The sequence below is a fragment of the Mobula birostris genome, chromosome 24 (genome assembly GCF_030028105.1).
Source record: "Mobula birostris isolate sMobBir1 chromosome 24, sMobBir1.hap1, whole genome shotgun sequence".
NCBI lineage: Eukaryota > Metazoa > Chordata > Chondrichthyes > Myliobatiformes > Myliobatidae > Mobula > Mobula birostris.
In genome coordinates this window covers 59,972,919-59,989,535 of record NC_092393.1, presented here as the reverse complement: position 1 = coordinate 59,989,535, position 16,617 = coordinate 59,972,919, and the positions used below count along the sequence as shown (strand labels likewise).

General features: G+C 45.4%; 1 protein-coding gene across 1 annotated transcript in view; it reads left to right on the top strand.

Annotated features, from left to right (window-relative positions):
- Nucleotides 1–3,096: 3,096 nt before the first annotated feature.
- LOC140187266 (uncharacterized) overlaps nucleotides 3,097–16,617 on the top strand; it is a 158,703-nt gene continuing 145,182 nt past the window's right edge. Inside the window, exons 1-2 of the mRNA XM_072242400.1 lie at nucleotides 3,097–3,116; nucleotides 3,869–4,143. Of these exons, the coding sequence (XP_072098501.1) occupies nucleotides 3,097–3,116; nucleotides 3,869–4,143 (295 nt within the window). The remainder of the gene's footprint in view (nucleotides 3,117–3,868; nucleotides 4,144–16,617) is intronic.

Sequence of the window (16,617 nt, the reverse complement as noted above, 5' to 3'; positions counted from 1 at the left end):
CCACAACTAAACTATTTTTAACTTGGTACATGGATACATCTAGAGGCACTGCAGAGAATACTCCCCAAATCCGCTGTTCGATATGATTCCTTAGTGTTACTTTCCTTCCTCCCACAGCTTTTAATCCCAAAGTTTTCTCACATTACTTACTAACTTTACAAAGTACTAAGAGTGCCCTGTCTCTTAAAAGTTTTGGGCCCACGATATCTCCTCATTTTTTTTCAAATCCTTATAGTTTAGTTAGATTGATAATAGAAACAGGTCCATGCTTTTTTGAAATCTTTAGTTAGTCTAATTGGATTGCTATCAGAAACAAGTCCACCTTCAAAACTCAACAAAACCTTAAATTCCTCCTTCCTTCTTATATTTAAACCTGGCTGCTGCCTTCATCACTGGATGATAAGCCACTACAATCTTCTCTGCTTATTTTTCCATTTCCCAGAAATCTGACATTCGCCTTCCTCCTTACAACTCTTATCACCCAATACCACCTTCTGTTTACAGCCTCCATCTTCTTCATGACTTCCTGACATCTCTACCCCACAATCCTCAGCTGAAACCCTCTATCCAACTCCACACTCGCGGTTCCAACTGAACCTCTTGACCACATCTGCATGCTTTAATGCATTGAGTTGCTGCCGCATGATTGGCTGATTGGACATTTACATTAACACGGTGTACAAGTGTATCTAATAAAGTGGCCACTGACTGTATATGTCACGATATACAAAGATTCAAGGATTCAAAGTACATTTATCATCAAAGAATGTGTAAATTATACAACCTTGAGATTTGTCTGCACACAGGCAGCCACAAAGCAAGAAACCCGAAACATCCCCATTAAAAAAAAGACCAACACCCAGTGCACAGCAAAAGAGGGAAAAAAAACACAAATCATGCAAACAATAGAAGCGAGCAACAACATTCCGAGCCAGATTGAGTCCCTGGAGCAGCCGGAGAAGGTCGAAGCCTCAGTCTCAGTCCATCATATTAACGGGGCAAATGACCGCCAAGCTCACAGACACAAAGCACAGCAGCTGGGGCGGTCTCGTAGCCTCAGCATCGCAGAGAGAGGAGTGAACAGAGCAAGGGAAATCGGCCCGACACCCTGCCTTCGCAGTCTCTCTGGGGCAGTGTTTAAATTGTCCAGACAGCATATAAAGCCTTGTATTAGGACCCAGGTGCCGCACAGCGAAACGCTCCAGGACTGGACCATGCCGCCCGGCGATTCGCTCTGCGCCTAGATCTCGCCAGAAGCCGTTCTCGACCTCCCCCAATTGGCTTGGCACTTAGAGCAATTCTATCTCGCTCCCGGGTTAGGTGGATGGACAGCAAAACCCCTCTGCCTCGAGTCCTCCTCTTCGAATTGCTCACTCCAAATCCATCTGCGCTGATTTTGCAACGCGTGCCCTGTCCCTCGAATTCACTTCGCCTTCGCTCGCCTCTTCATTGTTCGCGGTGAGAGTTTCCCATAATTTACTTGAGAAAAGGAGTAATTAATGACGCTTTCAGGCGAATTTCTTGCCTTTCGAACTACCAGTAAGCTGTCGCATACCCCAGTAATGCCATCGTAAACTGGGAGCTAATACGTGCCGACCAGCGCTGGGCCGGCCCGGTGGTGATGCGTGTGTGATCGTACTAAAACCATACAGAGCCTTAAGATGAATTTTTCTGCAGCATTCACATGGAGAACGTAACTATTCCTGCGCAGCATCTTGTGACCCTGTGACCTCTGTCTCAGAGGCCGAAATCAGAACACCTTTCAAGGGGGTGAACTCTCGCAAGGCTTCAGACCCTGATGGTGTAGCTGGCAGGGCCCTGAAACCCTGTGCCAACCAACTGGTGGGAGTGTCCGAGGACATCTTCAATCCCTCACTGCCGCAGTCGGAGGTTCCCAGCTGCTTCAAAAGGGGTGACAATCAGACCAGTGCCCAAGAAAAGCAGGGTGAGCTGCACCAATAATTATCTCCCAGTGACACTTATGTCTATGGTGATGAGGTGCTTTGAGGGGTTGGCCATGGCCAGAAACAACTCCTGTCTCAGCAAGGACCTGGACCCGCTGTAATATGCTTATCACCAGAATAGGCCTGCAGTGGATGTAATCACAATGGCTCTTCGCTTGGCCTTGGGTCACCTGGACAACAGCAATCCCTATGTCAGCTTACTGTTTATTGACTACAGCTCAGCATTAAACACAATCATACCCTCAGTTCTAATGACTAAGCTCCAAAACCTGGGCCTCTGTACCTTGCTCTGTAACTGGATCCTTGACTTCCTCGTTGGGAGATGACGGTCTGTGCAGATCAGAAATAACACCTTCACCTCACTGACAATCAACACTGGCGTAGCTCAGGGATGCCTGCTTGGCTCTGTCCTCTCTACACCCAGGACTGTGTGGCTAGGCACAGCTCAAAGACCATCTATAGACTAGCCAATGGCACTACTATTGCTGGAAGAATTTCAGATGGTGGTGAAGAGGCGTACAGGAGCGAGATAGATCAGCTGGTTGAGTGGTGTCGCAGCAACACCTTTCACTCAATGGCATTAAGACCAAGGAACTGACTGTGGATTTCAGAAAGGGTAAGTTGAGGGAACACACACCAGTCCTCGTGAAGACTCATCGTCTGGTATGAGGGCCCCCCACACAGGATCGAGAAATGCTGCAGAGGGTTGTAAATTCTGCTAGATCCATCATGGGCACGGGCCTCCCCAGCATCCAGGACACCTTCAAAAGGCGATGCCTCGATAAGGTGACATCCCTCACAAAGACCCCCATCACCCAGGACATGCCCTCTTCTCATTGTTACTGTTAGGGAGGAGGTATAGGAGTCTGAACGCTCACACTCAATGATTCAGCAACAGCTTCTTCCCCTCCTCCACCAGATTTCGGAAAGGGCAATGAACCCATGAACTCTGCCTCAGTAGGTCATTGAGGTGCTGGTGGATGGAGCTGTTTGAGCCTCTCCCAGTCTCTCCTTACATTGAAGCTGCTTAGTCTCAATGACACACTGGAAGTATTCTTCGAGCTGTGCGGTCCCCTCATAGACAGCCCTTTGCCAGCTTTTCCTGATCTGCGCTAATTTCTCCTCATTCAGGATGATGTGTCACTTCCTCAGGTAGGTCTAGGATATTGTCCTTGAACTGCTTTCTCTGCCCTCCAGCAGCACGCTTCGCATCCCTGAGTTGGCCGGACAGGAGTTGTTTCGGGAGACGGGGGTCAGGCATATGGACAATGTGGCCGACCCATCACAATTGGTGTTGAGTCACGATTCTGGCTAAAGGGTTAATGTTAGTTTCCTTCAAGGTGCTAGAGTTAATATGCCTGTTCTTCCAGCTAACTCTCAGAATCCTTCGGGGGCATCTTTGATGGCAAGTTTGTAGGGGTTTTATGTGGCTGTGTGTGTTGTCCATGATTCTGCTCCACATAGCAAAGTGTGGGGGGGGGGTAGCTTTATAGACCAGACGCTTAGCCTTGGTCTTGATATTCCAATCTTCAAAAACCCTCTTTCCCAGCCTGGCAAAAGCTCCATTCGCGCATCAGTGATTTATTTCAAAGTCAATGTTGGCTCTTGAAGAAAGAAGGCTGCCGGGATATGGGAAATGGTCAGGGTTCTCCAGAGGGATGTTGCCAACTGGGATGGATGGAGGTTTAGAAAGCAGGTTGGTGCAGGTCTTGGGTTTTCTTGATGTTTAGATCAAGTCCCAGGAGTTTGTATGCTCTGACAAAAGCATCCATTATGCACTGCAGAATCTTTCTCAGAGTGAGCGTTGTTATCTGCATATCGGAGCCCCATGATGGAAGAAGTTGACACCTTGCTCTTTGCATATATACATGTTGTTTTACTATTATTGTGCTGCTGCCGCAAAGACACGTGCCGGCGATATTGGACCTGATTCTGACCCCTGGGGCAGTGGTCAGAGTCTGTCCGGACCCTCAGCGGGGCGCCGGCGGTCGCGGTCCTCCCAGCTGCAGGGGGCGCAGAGGGCCCGCCCCGGCCGGCCCGCCCGCGTGGGACGCGAGCCGGGCAGATGCTCGCGCACGCGGCGGGGTTGGCTGGGAGCCGGCGGCGGCCGCCGAGGGAGAGTCCAGCCGGGAGCCAGCAGCAGCAGCGGGGACCGCGCCGCTCCGCCTTCCGCTGTCAGGTGCCTCATTTCTACTTCCCGCTCGCGTTGATCCCCGGTCTCGCTCCCTGCGAGTCCGGGCGGCGTTTCTGAAAGGTCTCCGGTGCTTTGTGTTTTCCCGTCACTTTTCAGGGGCTTGGGAGAAAATTTGGGCTATTTCCTCCACTTTGGTTAAACTCAGCCTTGCCTTGTGTTAAAGTGGCTATTTTCCAACTCATTTGGAGAATTACATCGCCATGCGGGGGTGCAGTGCTAATTTTTTTGGGTGCCGGAGCTGACGAAATGCTTGCAATTTCCTATACGGTCCCCTCTGTATATATACACGCGAGGGGTGATTGATGAGTTCGTGGCCCAAGGTAGAAGGAGTCACTTTTAGAAAACCTAGCACATTTATTTTTCCTACATGTACACTTAGTCCCGCGGTCGTGGAGCGTACGGATCCCTTCTTGGTGGAAAGTCGGCGTCTTGGACCTCCAGAAGTGGTCCACGGCAGAGGTGATTGATAGGTTCGTGGCCTGAGGTGGAAGCATTGAGGAGTTATTAACTTGAAACTTTCTGCAGCTCAAAGAGTTGAACTGCACGTGCGCGTAACCAGAGCTGAATAAACTCGTCTCCTTCCACCTCGGGCCACGAAGTTATCAGTCACCCCTGCTGTGGACCTCTTCCACAAAGAAGGGATCCGTATGCTCCAGGACCGCTGGACTAAATGTGTACATGTAGGAGGGGACTATGTTGAAAAATAAATGCTCTAGGTTTTCTAAAAGTGACACCGCCTACCTTAGGCCACGAACTTATCAATCACCCCTTGTATGTCACACCCAATTTGTGTACCTGCTCATTTCATGTACTGGGCAACTTCTTTGCCCCATTCATGTAATGAGCAGGTACACAAATCGGGTGTGACACACACGTGTGTGTATGTATGTATATATATATATATATGAATAGGGCTTCTTATAATGTCAAGCACTAAACCAAGGTGTAAGAAATATATGAAATCCAGAGCTCCATAGAAATATAGTGATAGTTAAAGACATTAACAAGATTATAGCCTATCACTAGGTTTCAGTGCATAACTGGTACAATAAAACATATGACAGAGTATTGCATGGTTGCACTTGCTAATTATAAAATATAATTATCAAGCAAGTAAAGAAAAAGAGGGTAATCATATATTTTACCAATTTAAAAGTAATTGCCTACTTACCAAATGCCACCAGTGGGAAGTTTTACAATAATTTCCACAAAGGGTCAGGAGTGATATGTGTTCAGAGGTCTGAAGCAACTCTTGTCCTTGGTGTCATCTGCTGACCTGTGGTACCGCAGCCATGATGTGGCATACGGCTCAGGATTCTACTGAACTAGAGGAGGTCCATGTAGTTGAACAAACATAAGTGATGATACATGATCTATGAGAATTCTTGAGCGTGTTGTTGTTATTATCACGTTCATGTGACTGAATCCTCTCTCACACTCAGCAGTACTAATAGGAATAATTTGTGAACAGCTCAGTAATGGGCGTAAATCTTGGGGGATGCTGCGTCCATGATCCTCCACATAATCTCTGAAGGCATTTATTACAGAGGAAGAGGAAAGCTTAAACCTCTTACAGAGAGATGATATTTCAACTTCTCCATAATCAGGCGGTACTTCAGCAGGCCAGTTATCTTTATCAAGGACACACATTTCACTTAGTAGGGATTTATACATACTTTGAGGTTTAGAAGTTTGAGAACCTTTCAAGGATGTTGCCATGAACATACGGCGCTGCAAGTTGTTTATAAGACTAGTAAGAAACTGTAGATAATTAATGGAGACAATTTTGTTGTTGCTTCAAACTTCCCCTTTTGAACTGCCTCTTGAGCTTCTAGAGTTTTTGTGCCAGGTTGCTTGTTCAGTCCATGCAAATCTGATGCTCCATTGGATCAATTTGTCTACATAGACAATCGTATTAGTGCGTTTCTGTAAACACTGTGACAGTAAACCAAGTTCCTGCAACGTGCCATATGTTAGAGCTAAGTCCAATAGAAGCTGTTCTGAAGAGAGTCTTTTCAACTGACCTTCATAGGTTTTTCTGTCACTCCCAGATCTTGTTTCATCCTTCATTGCTTTTTCAAAATGAAAACACAGTGCTTCATGATTTTGCTACACTGCTGAAACTGTTCAAAACGAGCTAGCTACCCACCTGGTGCCCAGAACATGGCCTATTTTGCAAATTTGTTGTTCTAGTTGCAAGGCACATTCAGACAGTTCCTTTTGTTTTAGAGGTGATCTACTGTAAACAGTACGATTTGTCCATAAATGATTGAAAATGATTTATTCCATGGACTTCTCTCACCAATCACCTACTGCAAGTTGTAATCTGACAGTGCCAAATTTTCACATCAGGGTGATGTTCCTTGAGAATTGTAGCAACACCAGATTTGACACCAAGCATTACGCTCGCCCCATCACTAGCAAATGCTACAAAGGTTCTGTTGCAAGTAAGAGGCATCAAACCCATGGTTATTGAGACAGTTCAATAGATGCTTAGTAATAGTTGCAGCTTTCTGATCAGGTAGTTCAATTAAATCTAAAAACATAAAATGGGGATCACCTTCATTATCACTTTCACATTTCAAATAAGCTATTAGGGTGGTCTTAATGCTCAGGCTTGTTGATTCATCAATGAGAACAGAAAATTTGCCATTTATCTGCTTGATGGCAAATTTTCTTTTTCACATTAATGGCTATGTGATTAATTATCTCTAGCACTGGTGCAGCAATGCAGTCCAATTCCAATGTCAATACCTTTTTTTTGAAGTTCCAATAAGCCAAAGTGATCAGAATATGGTCTGTCATTCTGAGCTAAATAATATGCAGAACAAAAAATTGAACAAGTTGCTTTTAGATGCGAAGCATTCATGGTGTCACATTATTTTCCAAGAGCATCTTCAGGAGCTATATTTTCAACACTTAGAGCAGCAGTGTGAGCTTTTGATAGTTTGTGATCAACAATCTTTTCTCTGAGAGACTTCAAGCGTGTACTTCGATCGGCTCCATAATAGGATACTTGGTACATCTGCCATTCACTTGACAGCCTCGAACCCTTAGAAGTGAAAAGTGTCAGCTTGCTTTTGTTTGCACGTACTTTACACCCAAGTTTATCATCCTTGAAGTCTAACCAGGGATAAATTTCCTTCTTTTTCTTCCCCATTTCTTCAGTCCAAACACCAGAACAGGGATACAAGCCTGACTTCGAAGGACCATTACTTTCAGAACTGCATTTGGACCCGGTTAGAAAATTTGAACTCGAAGCAGGCGAAACACAGCTTTTGTCACTTTTACTGTTATCAGTCTCTTGTACGTTATTCTTGTTACGCTCCTCAGCTTGTTTATGAAAGAAAGAAGTTAACATTGTTTGCTTAGAAGCCATAGGGTTGTTAGTGAGAAAAATTTACTTTTGTATTAGCGAGTAATCCACGAACCACCACAGATGTAGCCTTACTGAGTGCTTTTTCACGCATAATTTTGCCATCAGCAGGGATATGCTTCTGTGACATGTCCTCTAGCCACACACCTAATGCTTTCTCAGTCTTTGCAAGCACTTTATCACGAACCAGAGAGACAATTTTTGCCGTTGTAGGAGTAGCAGTAACACTTCCACGAATTTCAGCTTCTTTCTGCTTTATTGTGCGAATGCTCGATCTGTTCTTACTGACCTTACGGCCCACTTGGGCAAGCAACATGCCACTTTTCAAAAGATCTAAGATTTTTATTTTCTCAGCGAACAATGCTCAAACAATGAGTGCTGGAGAGAGACTGGGGATCTGCGAAATGGGAGGCTACAGCAGGGTATGCTGGGACAGCCGGTCGGGCGAGGAGGAATTTCACAAAACAGTCACAGCTCCAGGATTTCACCAAAAAACCATATATACACACACACACACATATATATATATATATACACACACACACAGTGCATTTCAAAAAAAAATATTTTTTAATAAAATTTAAACCATATTGCAAAAACAACAAATACAAACAGATGATCACTTTAGTTATCTTATTAGATAGATAGATAGATAGATATACTTTATTGATCCTGAAGGAAATTGGGTTTCGTTACAGCTGCACCAACCAAGACTAGAAAATAAATATAGCAATACAAAAACCACAAACAATCAAACAACAAAATGCAAACTATGCCAGATGGAAAATAAGTCCAGGACCAGTCTATTGGCTCAGGGTGTCTGACCCTCCACAGGAGGAGCTGCACGTTCGATGGCCACAGGCAGGAACGACCTCCTGTACCACCCAGTGTTGTATCTCGGTAGAATGTGGCTGAAGACCAACAGTAAAAAGTTCAATATCCGGTCTACAATTAAATAAAAATTATAACATGATACTTTTTTTTGCCTATATAAATCCAGCAAAAACCTAGCTATTTCATCATTAATCAGTGATTTTTCTGCCAGAGCCCTTTTTCCTATTCAATGATTCATCATTCTGCATATTACATACATACATTCATACAGTATAAATAAAGAACTGAAAGAAATGAATATTCATTTTTACTCCTGCTAACCAAATTAACTTACTTCACAAACTAAAGAACGTAGCCTACTTAGGCCTACCATGGACTGCCAGGTATGGATGTCTATTTTTTGTATTTCTGCCCTTTACTTGCCATCTCCAGGAGTTTTCTGTTGGCCAGGAGTTTTTTGTACATGGCTGGGCACTCTCCTGAGAAGTTGTTACATATATTTGGAGCTCTGCTGTGACTGAGTCCACTTATCTGTGGTAGCGTGTGGTTCAGCTGCACTTTTCCCCTTACTGCCAGTCTCCACATCACAATGTGTGCAAAAAACATCAAAGTCATCTTTTCTGCTTTTAGCAATAATTCCAAATTCTTTGGCCCATTCATGGTTAAATATAGTCTTTCTTTCCGGCATTTCTTTAGGGGCTTGAAACAAGAACAAAAAGGTCAACCACTCTCCACTGCGGCCTTGGGCAGACTGACCCTCTCAGACGTGTTGAGGTCATGTGACTTGTACACTGCAACTGGGCAACTACATATAATAAGAATACGTTAACAGTTGTTATAGCTTTCAGTTCCCACTGTTTTAAGTATTTCTGAGGTAATTTATATCAGTTTTTTTAGTCAGACCCAAAAAAGGAGGGCAAATTAACGTCCGGCTTGAGGTGGCGCCGGACAGAGTGTTCAAAAGCTGGACTGTCCGGCCTCCCCAGGCAGAAGCCAGAGTAAGTTGGTGAGAGTGGGGAAGGAGTAGAAGCTGGCAGGTGATGGGTGCTGAGTGAGCCAGGCTCCCAGAGTCAAAAGGCAGCAGAGATCACACAAAGATGGGGAGTATTCATTCCCCTCCATAGATGCTGCCTGACCAGCTGAGACCTCACCTGCACTTTGTGTGTGTGTGGCTCTGGATTTCCAGTATCTGCAGAATCCGTGCATTTATGATTTGCTGCTCGACTGCGAAGTCTGTTCGGGTGTGCGTACCCTGGAGAAGTTAAATCTTCTCCTTGGGAGTTCGGTGACACCCTCTCTCAGTGCACCCTCATCAACATTTTAATATGACGAATGGATTGTGCATTGATCTGAAATATTCCCGCTTTCTGTCAATGATGCTGGTTCACATCCAGTTCGCTTGGCTGTGATCCTTCTCTCGATTTCTAATCTAGTTTGCATTGTGAATTAGAGAAAACTGATATACGTGCTTACTTGCTGCCCGTTACACTGCTGGTGTTGAGGGCAGCAGTGAACTTCCTCCATCTCTGGCGGTGTTCATAGTGCCAATAGTTTCCTCTTAGTTTTCGCTACTGTCAGTCATGCAAGTCCCGGGTGGAGACTCAGGAACACTGTCACACTCAGATGTAGAAGAATCCTTTATTGCTGTTTCCGTAACAATTTTGTTTTACCAGTCAGTGTTGTTCTCCCTGAGCAGAACCCCCGAACCTGGAGGACCGGTGGACCACTCTTGGTTGGTCCTTTACCCTTTGACCAGTTTGGCATGTGTGACCCTACTGAGAGCCAAAGCATAAGGTCCCGACTCCAGCCAACATCGCTCCCTGGGTCACTGAGGCACGCCAGCGTCCAAACCACGACAAGGTGGTGGTCCTCTTGGAGGGATGTAGATGCCTCATTACCTTTTATTGAATCTTGGGCACAAGGAGCATCCATACCGGTTTTTTAAAATGTTAACGATTCTTTATAAACAAATTATTTTTAGATATCAGTCAGGTAACTTTTGAGAAAGAATTGTATTTATAGAACTAGTTAATTTAATTTAATCTGGGGAGAATAGCTTTCCATCTTGGGGGAGATACAAGAGATTCTGTAGATGTCGGAGATCTTGAGCCACACACTCAAAATGCTGGAGGAACTCAGAAGGTCAGGTAGCATCGACGGAGGGGAATAAAGGGTCAGAACCAGTGAAGGGTCTCAATCCAAAGCATTGACTGTTCATTCCCCTCGTAGATGCTGCCTGTCTTGCTGAGTTCCTCCAGCATTTTGTATGTGTTCTACTTTCCATCTCTCCTCCCTTTCTTTACAGGACTGTTTCAGGTTCTTAACCAAGATCTCTGGATTTTTTATTCTGTAGCCCCGTCTTTCCCTGCGTGATTTCTCTGCTCGAGTTGTCTCCTGTTTCGTCAGAAATAAGAGACAACTTGTGGTGGCTCCTTGTGATGCTCAGATGTGGCAGTCTTGTCACTCTTGTTCCCCCGACCTGGAATATGTAAGTGCTGACCACTTTATTACCAAAAGAGATCTCCATGATGCTGACCACAGTTTACATACCACCAAAAGCCATCATTTTCCAGACATTTGATACGTTGAATGCTGCCATCACGAAACAAGAACCAGTCCTCCTTGACGCATTTCAAATCATAGTTGGGGGCTTCAGTCAGGCTTACTTGAAGAAATCTCTTGCCAGTTATCATCAGCATATAACCTGCAGCGCCAAGGGTCCCAACACACTAGACCATTGCTATGCTACGATTAAGGATGCCTACCTTCCCATGGTCAGACCGCATTTAGGGAAACCTGATCACTTGGCTGCCCTTCTCCTACCTACATACAGGCAGAGGCTAAAGAGAAAATCTCCAACAAAGAGGTGGTCGTGGGAGACAGAGGAGTGTCTGGGGGTTGGGCCGCGTTCAGGGTCTCATCAGAGTATCTGAATAAATACTCCACAGTCGTCACAGACTTTATAAAAGCAGTTGTGGATGAGTGCGTCCCCATCAAGATATTCAGAGTCTTCCCAATCAGAAGCCCTGGATGAACCATGAGATCCACAGTCCGCTGAGGGTCAGATCAGAGCCATTCAGGTCCAGGTGACCAAGTAAGATGGGAGAAGTCCAGGTACGATCTCTGGAAAGCTATCTCATGGGTGAAGTGACAATTTCGGACCAAATTTGAATCACTTCAGGATGCTCAACACCTCTAGCAGGACTTGAATGCTATTACCTCTTGCAAAGTAAAACCAAGCAATGTAGGTTTCAACAGGAGTACGCTCCCAGATGAGCTAAATTTCCTATTGCTCACTTTGACTGTCCAAACATAGAGGAACCTTCATGATCTTCCACAGCCTCCGATGACCTTGTGATTTCAGTTTCTGAGGCTGACGTCAGAGCATCCTTCAGGAGGGTGAACCCACAGAAAGCACCCGGCCCAGATGGGGTACTTGGCCGAGTACTAAAGACCTGTGCTAATCAGCTGACCAATCTCTCTCATCTCTCACTTTGGCAGTCTGAGGTACCCACCTGCTTCAAGCAGGCTTCAGTTATACCGGTGCCTATGAAGAACGTGCTAACCTGCTTCAATGACTATCGTCCAATAGCTATTACATCCACTGTGCTGAAGTGCTGTGGGAGGTTGGTGATGAAACACTGACTGCCTGAGAAGCAAATTGGATCCGCTTCAGTTTGTCTACTGGCACAACAGGTCCATAAGAGATGCCATCTCACTAGCTCTTCACTCCACCCTGGACAGCAAAGGTGAATAGATCAGGATGCTCTTTATTGACTACAGATCAATACTCAATACTATCCTGCCCTCAAAACTAATCAATAAGCTCCAAGACTGTGGTCTCAATACCTCCTTGTGCAATTGGATCTTCGATTTCCTCACTTGCAAACGCCATTCAGTTCGAATTAGCAGCAACATCTCCTCCATAATCTCCCACCAGCACAGGTGCACCACAAGGCTGTGTGCTTAGCCCCCTGTTCTACTCGCTTTATACTTATGTCTGTTAGCTCCAGGGCCATATTTAGGTTTGCTGCCGACACCACTGTTGTTGGCTGAATCAAAGGTGGTGACGAATTAACATACAGGAGGGAGGTTGAAAATCTGGCTGAGTGGTGCCACAACAACAACCTCTCACTCAATGTCAGCAAGACCAAGGAGCTGATTTTTGATTTCAGGTGAGGGAAACCAGAGGTCTGTGAGCCAGTCCTCACTGGGGAATCAGGGGTGGAAATGGTCAGCAACTTCAAGTTTCTCGGTGTTACTGTTTCAGAGGCCCTGTCCTGGGCCCAGCATGTTAGTGCAATTACAGAGAAAGCACGGCATTGCCTCTACTTCCTTAGAAGTTTGTGAAGATTTGGCATGACATCTAAAACTTATATACGTAGATGTGTGGTAGAGAATATATTGATTGGTCGCATCATGGCCTGATAAGGGAACACCAATGCCCTTGAGGGAAAAATTCCCCCAAAAAATAGTGGACATGGCTCATTCTATCAGGAAAGCAGCATCCATCATCTGGGTTCCCACCACCCAGAACGTGCTCTTTTCTTGTTGTTGCCATCAGGAAAAAGGTACAGGAGCCTCAGGACCCATACCACCAGGTTCTAGAATAGTTCCCTCAACCATCAGGCTCTTGAACCAGAGGGGATAACCTCACTCAACTTCATTCATGTTCTTGATATCTATCTATTATTTGTGTTTGCGTAATTTGTTGTTGTTTGCACGTTGGTTGTTTGTTCTGTTGGACATGGTCTTTCATTGATTCTGTTATATTTCTCGGAGTTGCTGAGTAGGCCTACATGAAAATGAATCTCAGGCTGACACAGGTATAAGTACTTTGAACTTTGAAATAAACCCAGCTGGTCCTTGACTCCCCCACTGTAGGAAACGTTCTTTCCACATTGACTCTAACTAGGCCAGCCTTACTTAAGGCTTTTTGATTAAGTAGCTGATTTCAGTTGGCAATGAGTTAATCATATCTGTCTGGAGGTAGAATCCCATGCCTGACCTGAGGAAATTATACTAAAAACTTTTGCTTCCCTTGCAGGAGCTGCTAGTAGCTGAATTGCACAGTGCTCTTTCCTGAAGGCTCTCTCCTGAGCCCTCTGTCCGGCCTTTACCTGCCTGTGCAAGGGAGATCATTGCAACAAGCTGATTGTGGGCTTCAGTCTCTATCAAGCATGCTGGAACAGACGAACGATGTGCTCTGTTCACATTACAAAGAGCAAAATTTGATCGTTAATCCTGCCAGTAGGACAGAATCAATAAAGTATGGCTGCCCACCCATCAGCGCGACGAGACATTTGTCCTTGGTGAACCAAGTGCGGACTCCAGAACTCCCCCTGGGTAAGAAACAATGCCAAAGTAAATCTTTTAACAAACTACACATTTGTCACCATGTACAACCCTGAGATCCGTTTACTAGGAGGCATACTCAGTAAATCCAACAGACTCAATGGAATCAATGAAAGACCGGAAAGGGACCGGCAAACATTTGAAGCCCACAATCTGCTGGTTCGGCATCGTTTCAGTGATTTGCTGTCTGTAGCCCAGCAGTGCAGGCACTGAGTTCGAGGTTACTAGAACATTAACCTCAGTACTTGTTGTCTTTGTAAGCTGGCACCTTAGCTGCCTTGCAGTGGCTACTACTACTACTACGTCAACTCAGGCCTAGGGGGCCGGCGCCGGGCACGATGATGGACTCTCCACTTCTCCCTCTCCCTCATCAGTGTGTTCAGTTCATCTACATTAGCCGCGCCGCTGTCTTCTAGGAGCGTGTTGACCATAGTCTTGGGAGGGCGCCCAGGGTTCATCCTCCCATGCTTGGGTTCCCATATGATGACTAGGCTGGCAGGTAGCTCGGGGTGGCGTAGACAGTGCCTCGCTAGTTGTAGTCTTCTCGTATCGATTTTAGTGGAGAGCATCGTTATAGAGCTCGACGTTCGTCATGTGCTGTTGCCAACTCACGTCAAGAGCCATCCGGAGCATTCGTGTATAGCAACCATCTAGAGACTTTTGCATAGTCTTGGTGAGTGTCCACGTCTCGCATCCGTACGTGAGAATGGACTCTATGACTGATTGCAGTGGCTAGTGAGTATTTTTTCCTTTCTATTTTTACCACTGAGTTGATAATCTACAGCCCTTGATAAGGACCTTCCCGTGGAGCTCCACAGTAGCTCCTTGTGCGTTTTAAAAAAAATCAGGACACACTCACTAGGAATCAAGCTGTACCCTTCTGTGGCAGCAGAAACCCTTCTGTAGCAGCAGAATCCCGTTGAGAGAAGCAGACCATGCACTTTGGGTTAATGTCACACAATTGTTAACTAAACTGCCCACTGTAATGTGTTTATCAGCCTGTCTGAGATCAAGAGCTCCCAGTAGTGATGTGGGTCACCCTGTTACCAACTTGAATGGACTTAGTTTAGTTTACTTATTTGGGGCAACTCTGATGCACCATGAGACCACGGGAAGGGCTGTAGGCAATGGTCCACCTTCCTCATGATACATAGCCATTGCTTTGACGGTTCCATTCATTCATTTGAATTGTCCTGATGACTCTGTATGATATGGACCCTTAGTCAACACAATTCCTGACAAACAGTCCCAGTGAAGGGTGTTCCTTGGTCAAAGTCAATGTGACATGGTAATCCCCTTCTCAGACTATAGTCCTAGGTCAGTATACTTTATTGATCCTGAGGGAAATTGGGTTTCGTTACAGCCGCACCAACCAAGAATAGAGCGTAAATATAGCAATACAAAAACCACAAACAATCAAACAACAAAATGCAAACTATGCCAGATGGAAATAAGTCCAGGACCAGCCTATTGGCTCAGGGTGCCACGGGAGGAGCTGCAAAGTTCGATGGCCACAGGCAGGAACAACCTCCCGTGATGCCCAGTGTTGTATCTCGGTGGAATATGGCCGGAGTCCAACAGCAAAAAGTTCAGTATCCGGGCTACAAACATGTTTCTCAATCGTAATATGACCCAGATTGCGCCATCCGTTGTTATCCGTTGTGTGTATGGCAATGGCTTTCCTTGCTGGAATAGCTTACACTCACCTTGAAAACTTTTCCACTATTACCAGCACGTCTGAGTATCCCTGACACTTTGGTAAAGTAATGTAATCAACTTGCAGTCGCAGTAATGGACCTGTTGGGGCATGAGCAATTAGTTGTGGCAGCTTCTCCGCTGTTGCAGGACTCTGATCTTTGGTCCGAAACTTTGGATTTCACCACCAGTGGGAGATTATGATCATCTTGTCCACTCCAATGTGTCCTAGGGCAGGGATCCCCAACCTTTTTTGCACTGCGGACTGGTTTATTATTAACAATATTCTTGCGGACCGGCCAACTGGGGGGGGGGGGGGTAGGGTTGGGTTGCCAACGGACAGAAGTAGCAGTCAAATGCGTTGTGTTTACCCCGAGAAAGACTACAATGACCATGAAGCATTGCGCGGGCACCAGTGCACATGCGTGTACGTACCGCTTTTTTTCCTACAAATCGTTTTTGGCGATTCTGTACGGGGGGGGGGGTGTTAATCAGGACCGGAATATAGGTGATAAGTGGCTAATACACTCAATTTCGTTTCTACAAGGGTTTATCGAACCAATTTAATATTAAACACAGAACACATATTTTCCTCACATGAATATAGTGATAAGTCAATTATCAGGGAAGGACAGGGGAGCTTGAACTAAGTGTTGAACAAATTTCCAGTAGAAGTGGTAGAGGCAGGTTCAATACTATCATTTAAAGAATAATTGGATAGGTATATGGACAGGAAAGGAATGGAGGGTTATGAGCTGAGTGCCGGTCGGTGGGACTAGGTGAGAGTAGCGTTCGGCACGGACTAGAAGGGCAGAGACGGCTTGTTTCCATGCTGTAATTGTTATATGGTGATATGGTTATATAAGTCAATAGCATCATAACATTTTAAGTAACGCTTGGATATTAAACACACAGCACATATTTTCCTCATATGAATATATAAAATCATTGCAACACACCAATATCGCTGAATCAGTGGGAGCCCTGGGCTTGTTTCCCTGCAACAACACGGTCCTATGGAAGGGTGATGGGAGACAGCGATAGTCGAAGGGGGTTCCTTATGTCCAGTCTATTCCGCAATTTAGTTTTAGTTGCATTCATTGCAGAGATATGTTGGAAATGGAAGCAACGTTTTCAGTGCTTTCGTGGCTATCTCAGGATATTCAGCCATGACTTTGATCTGGAATGCCAGCAGAGAT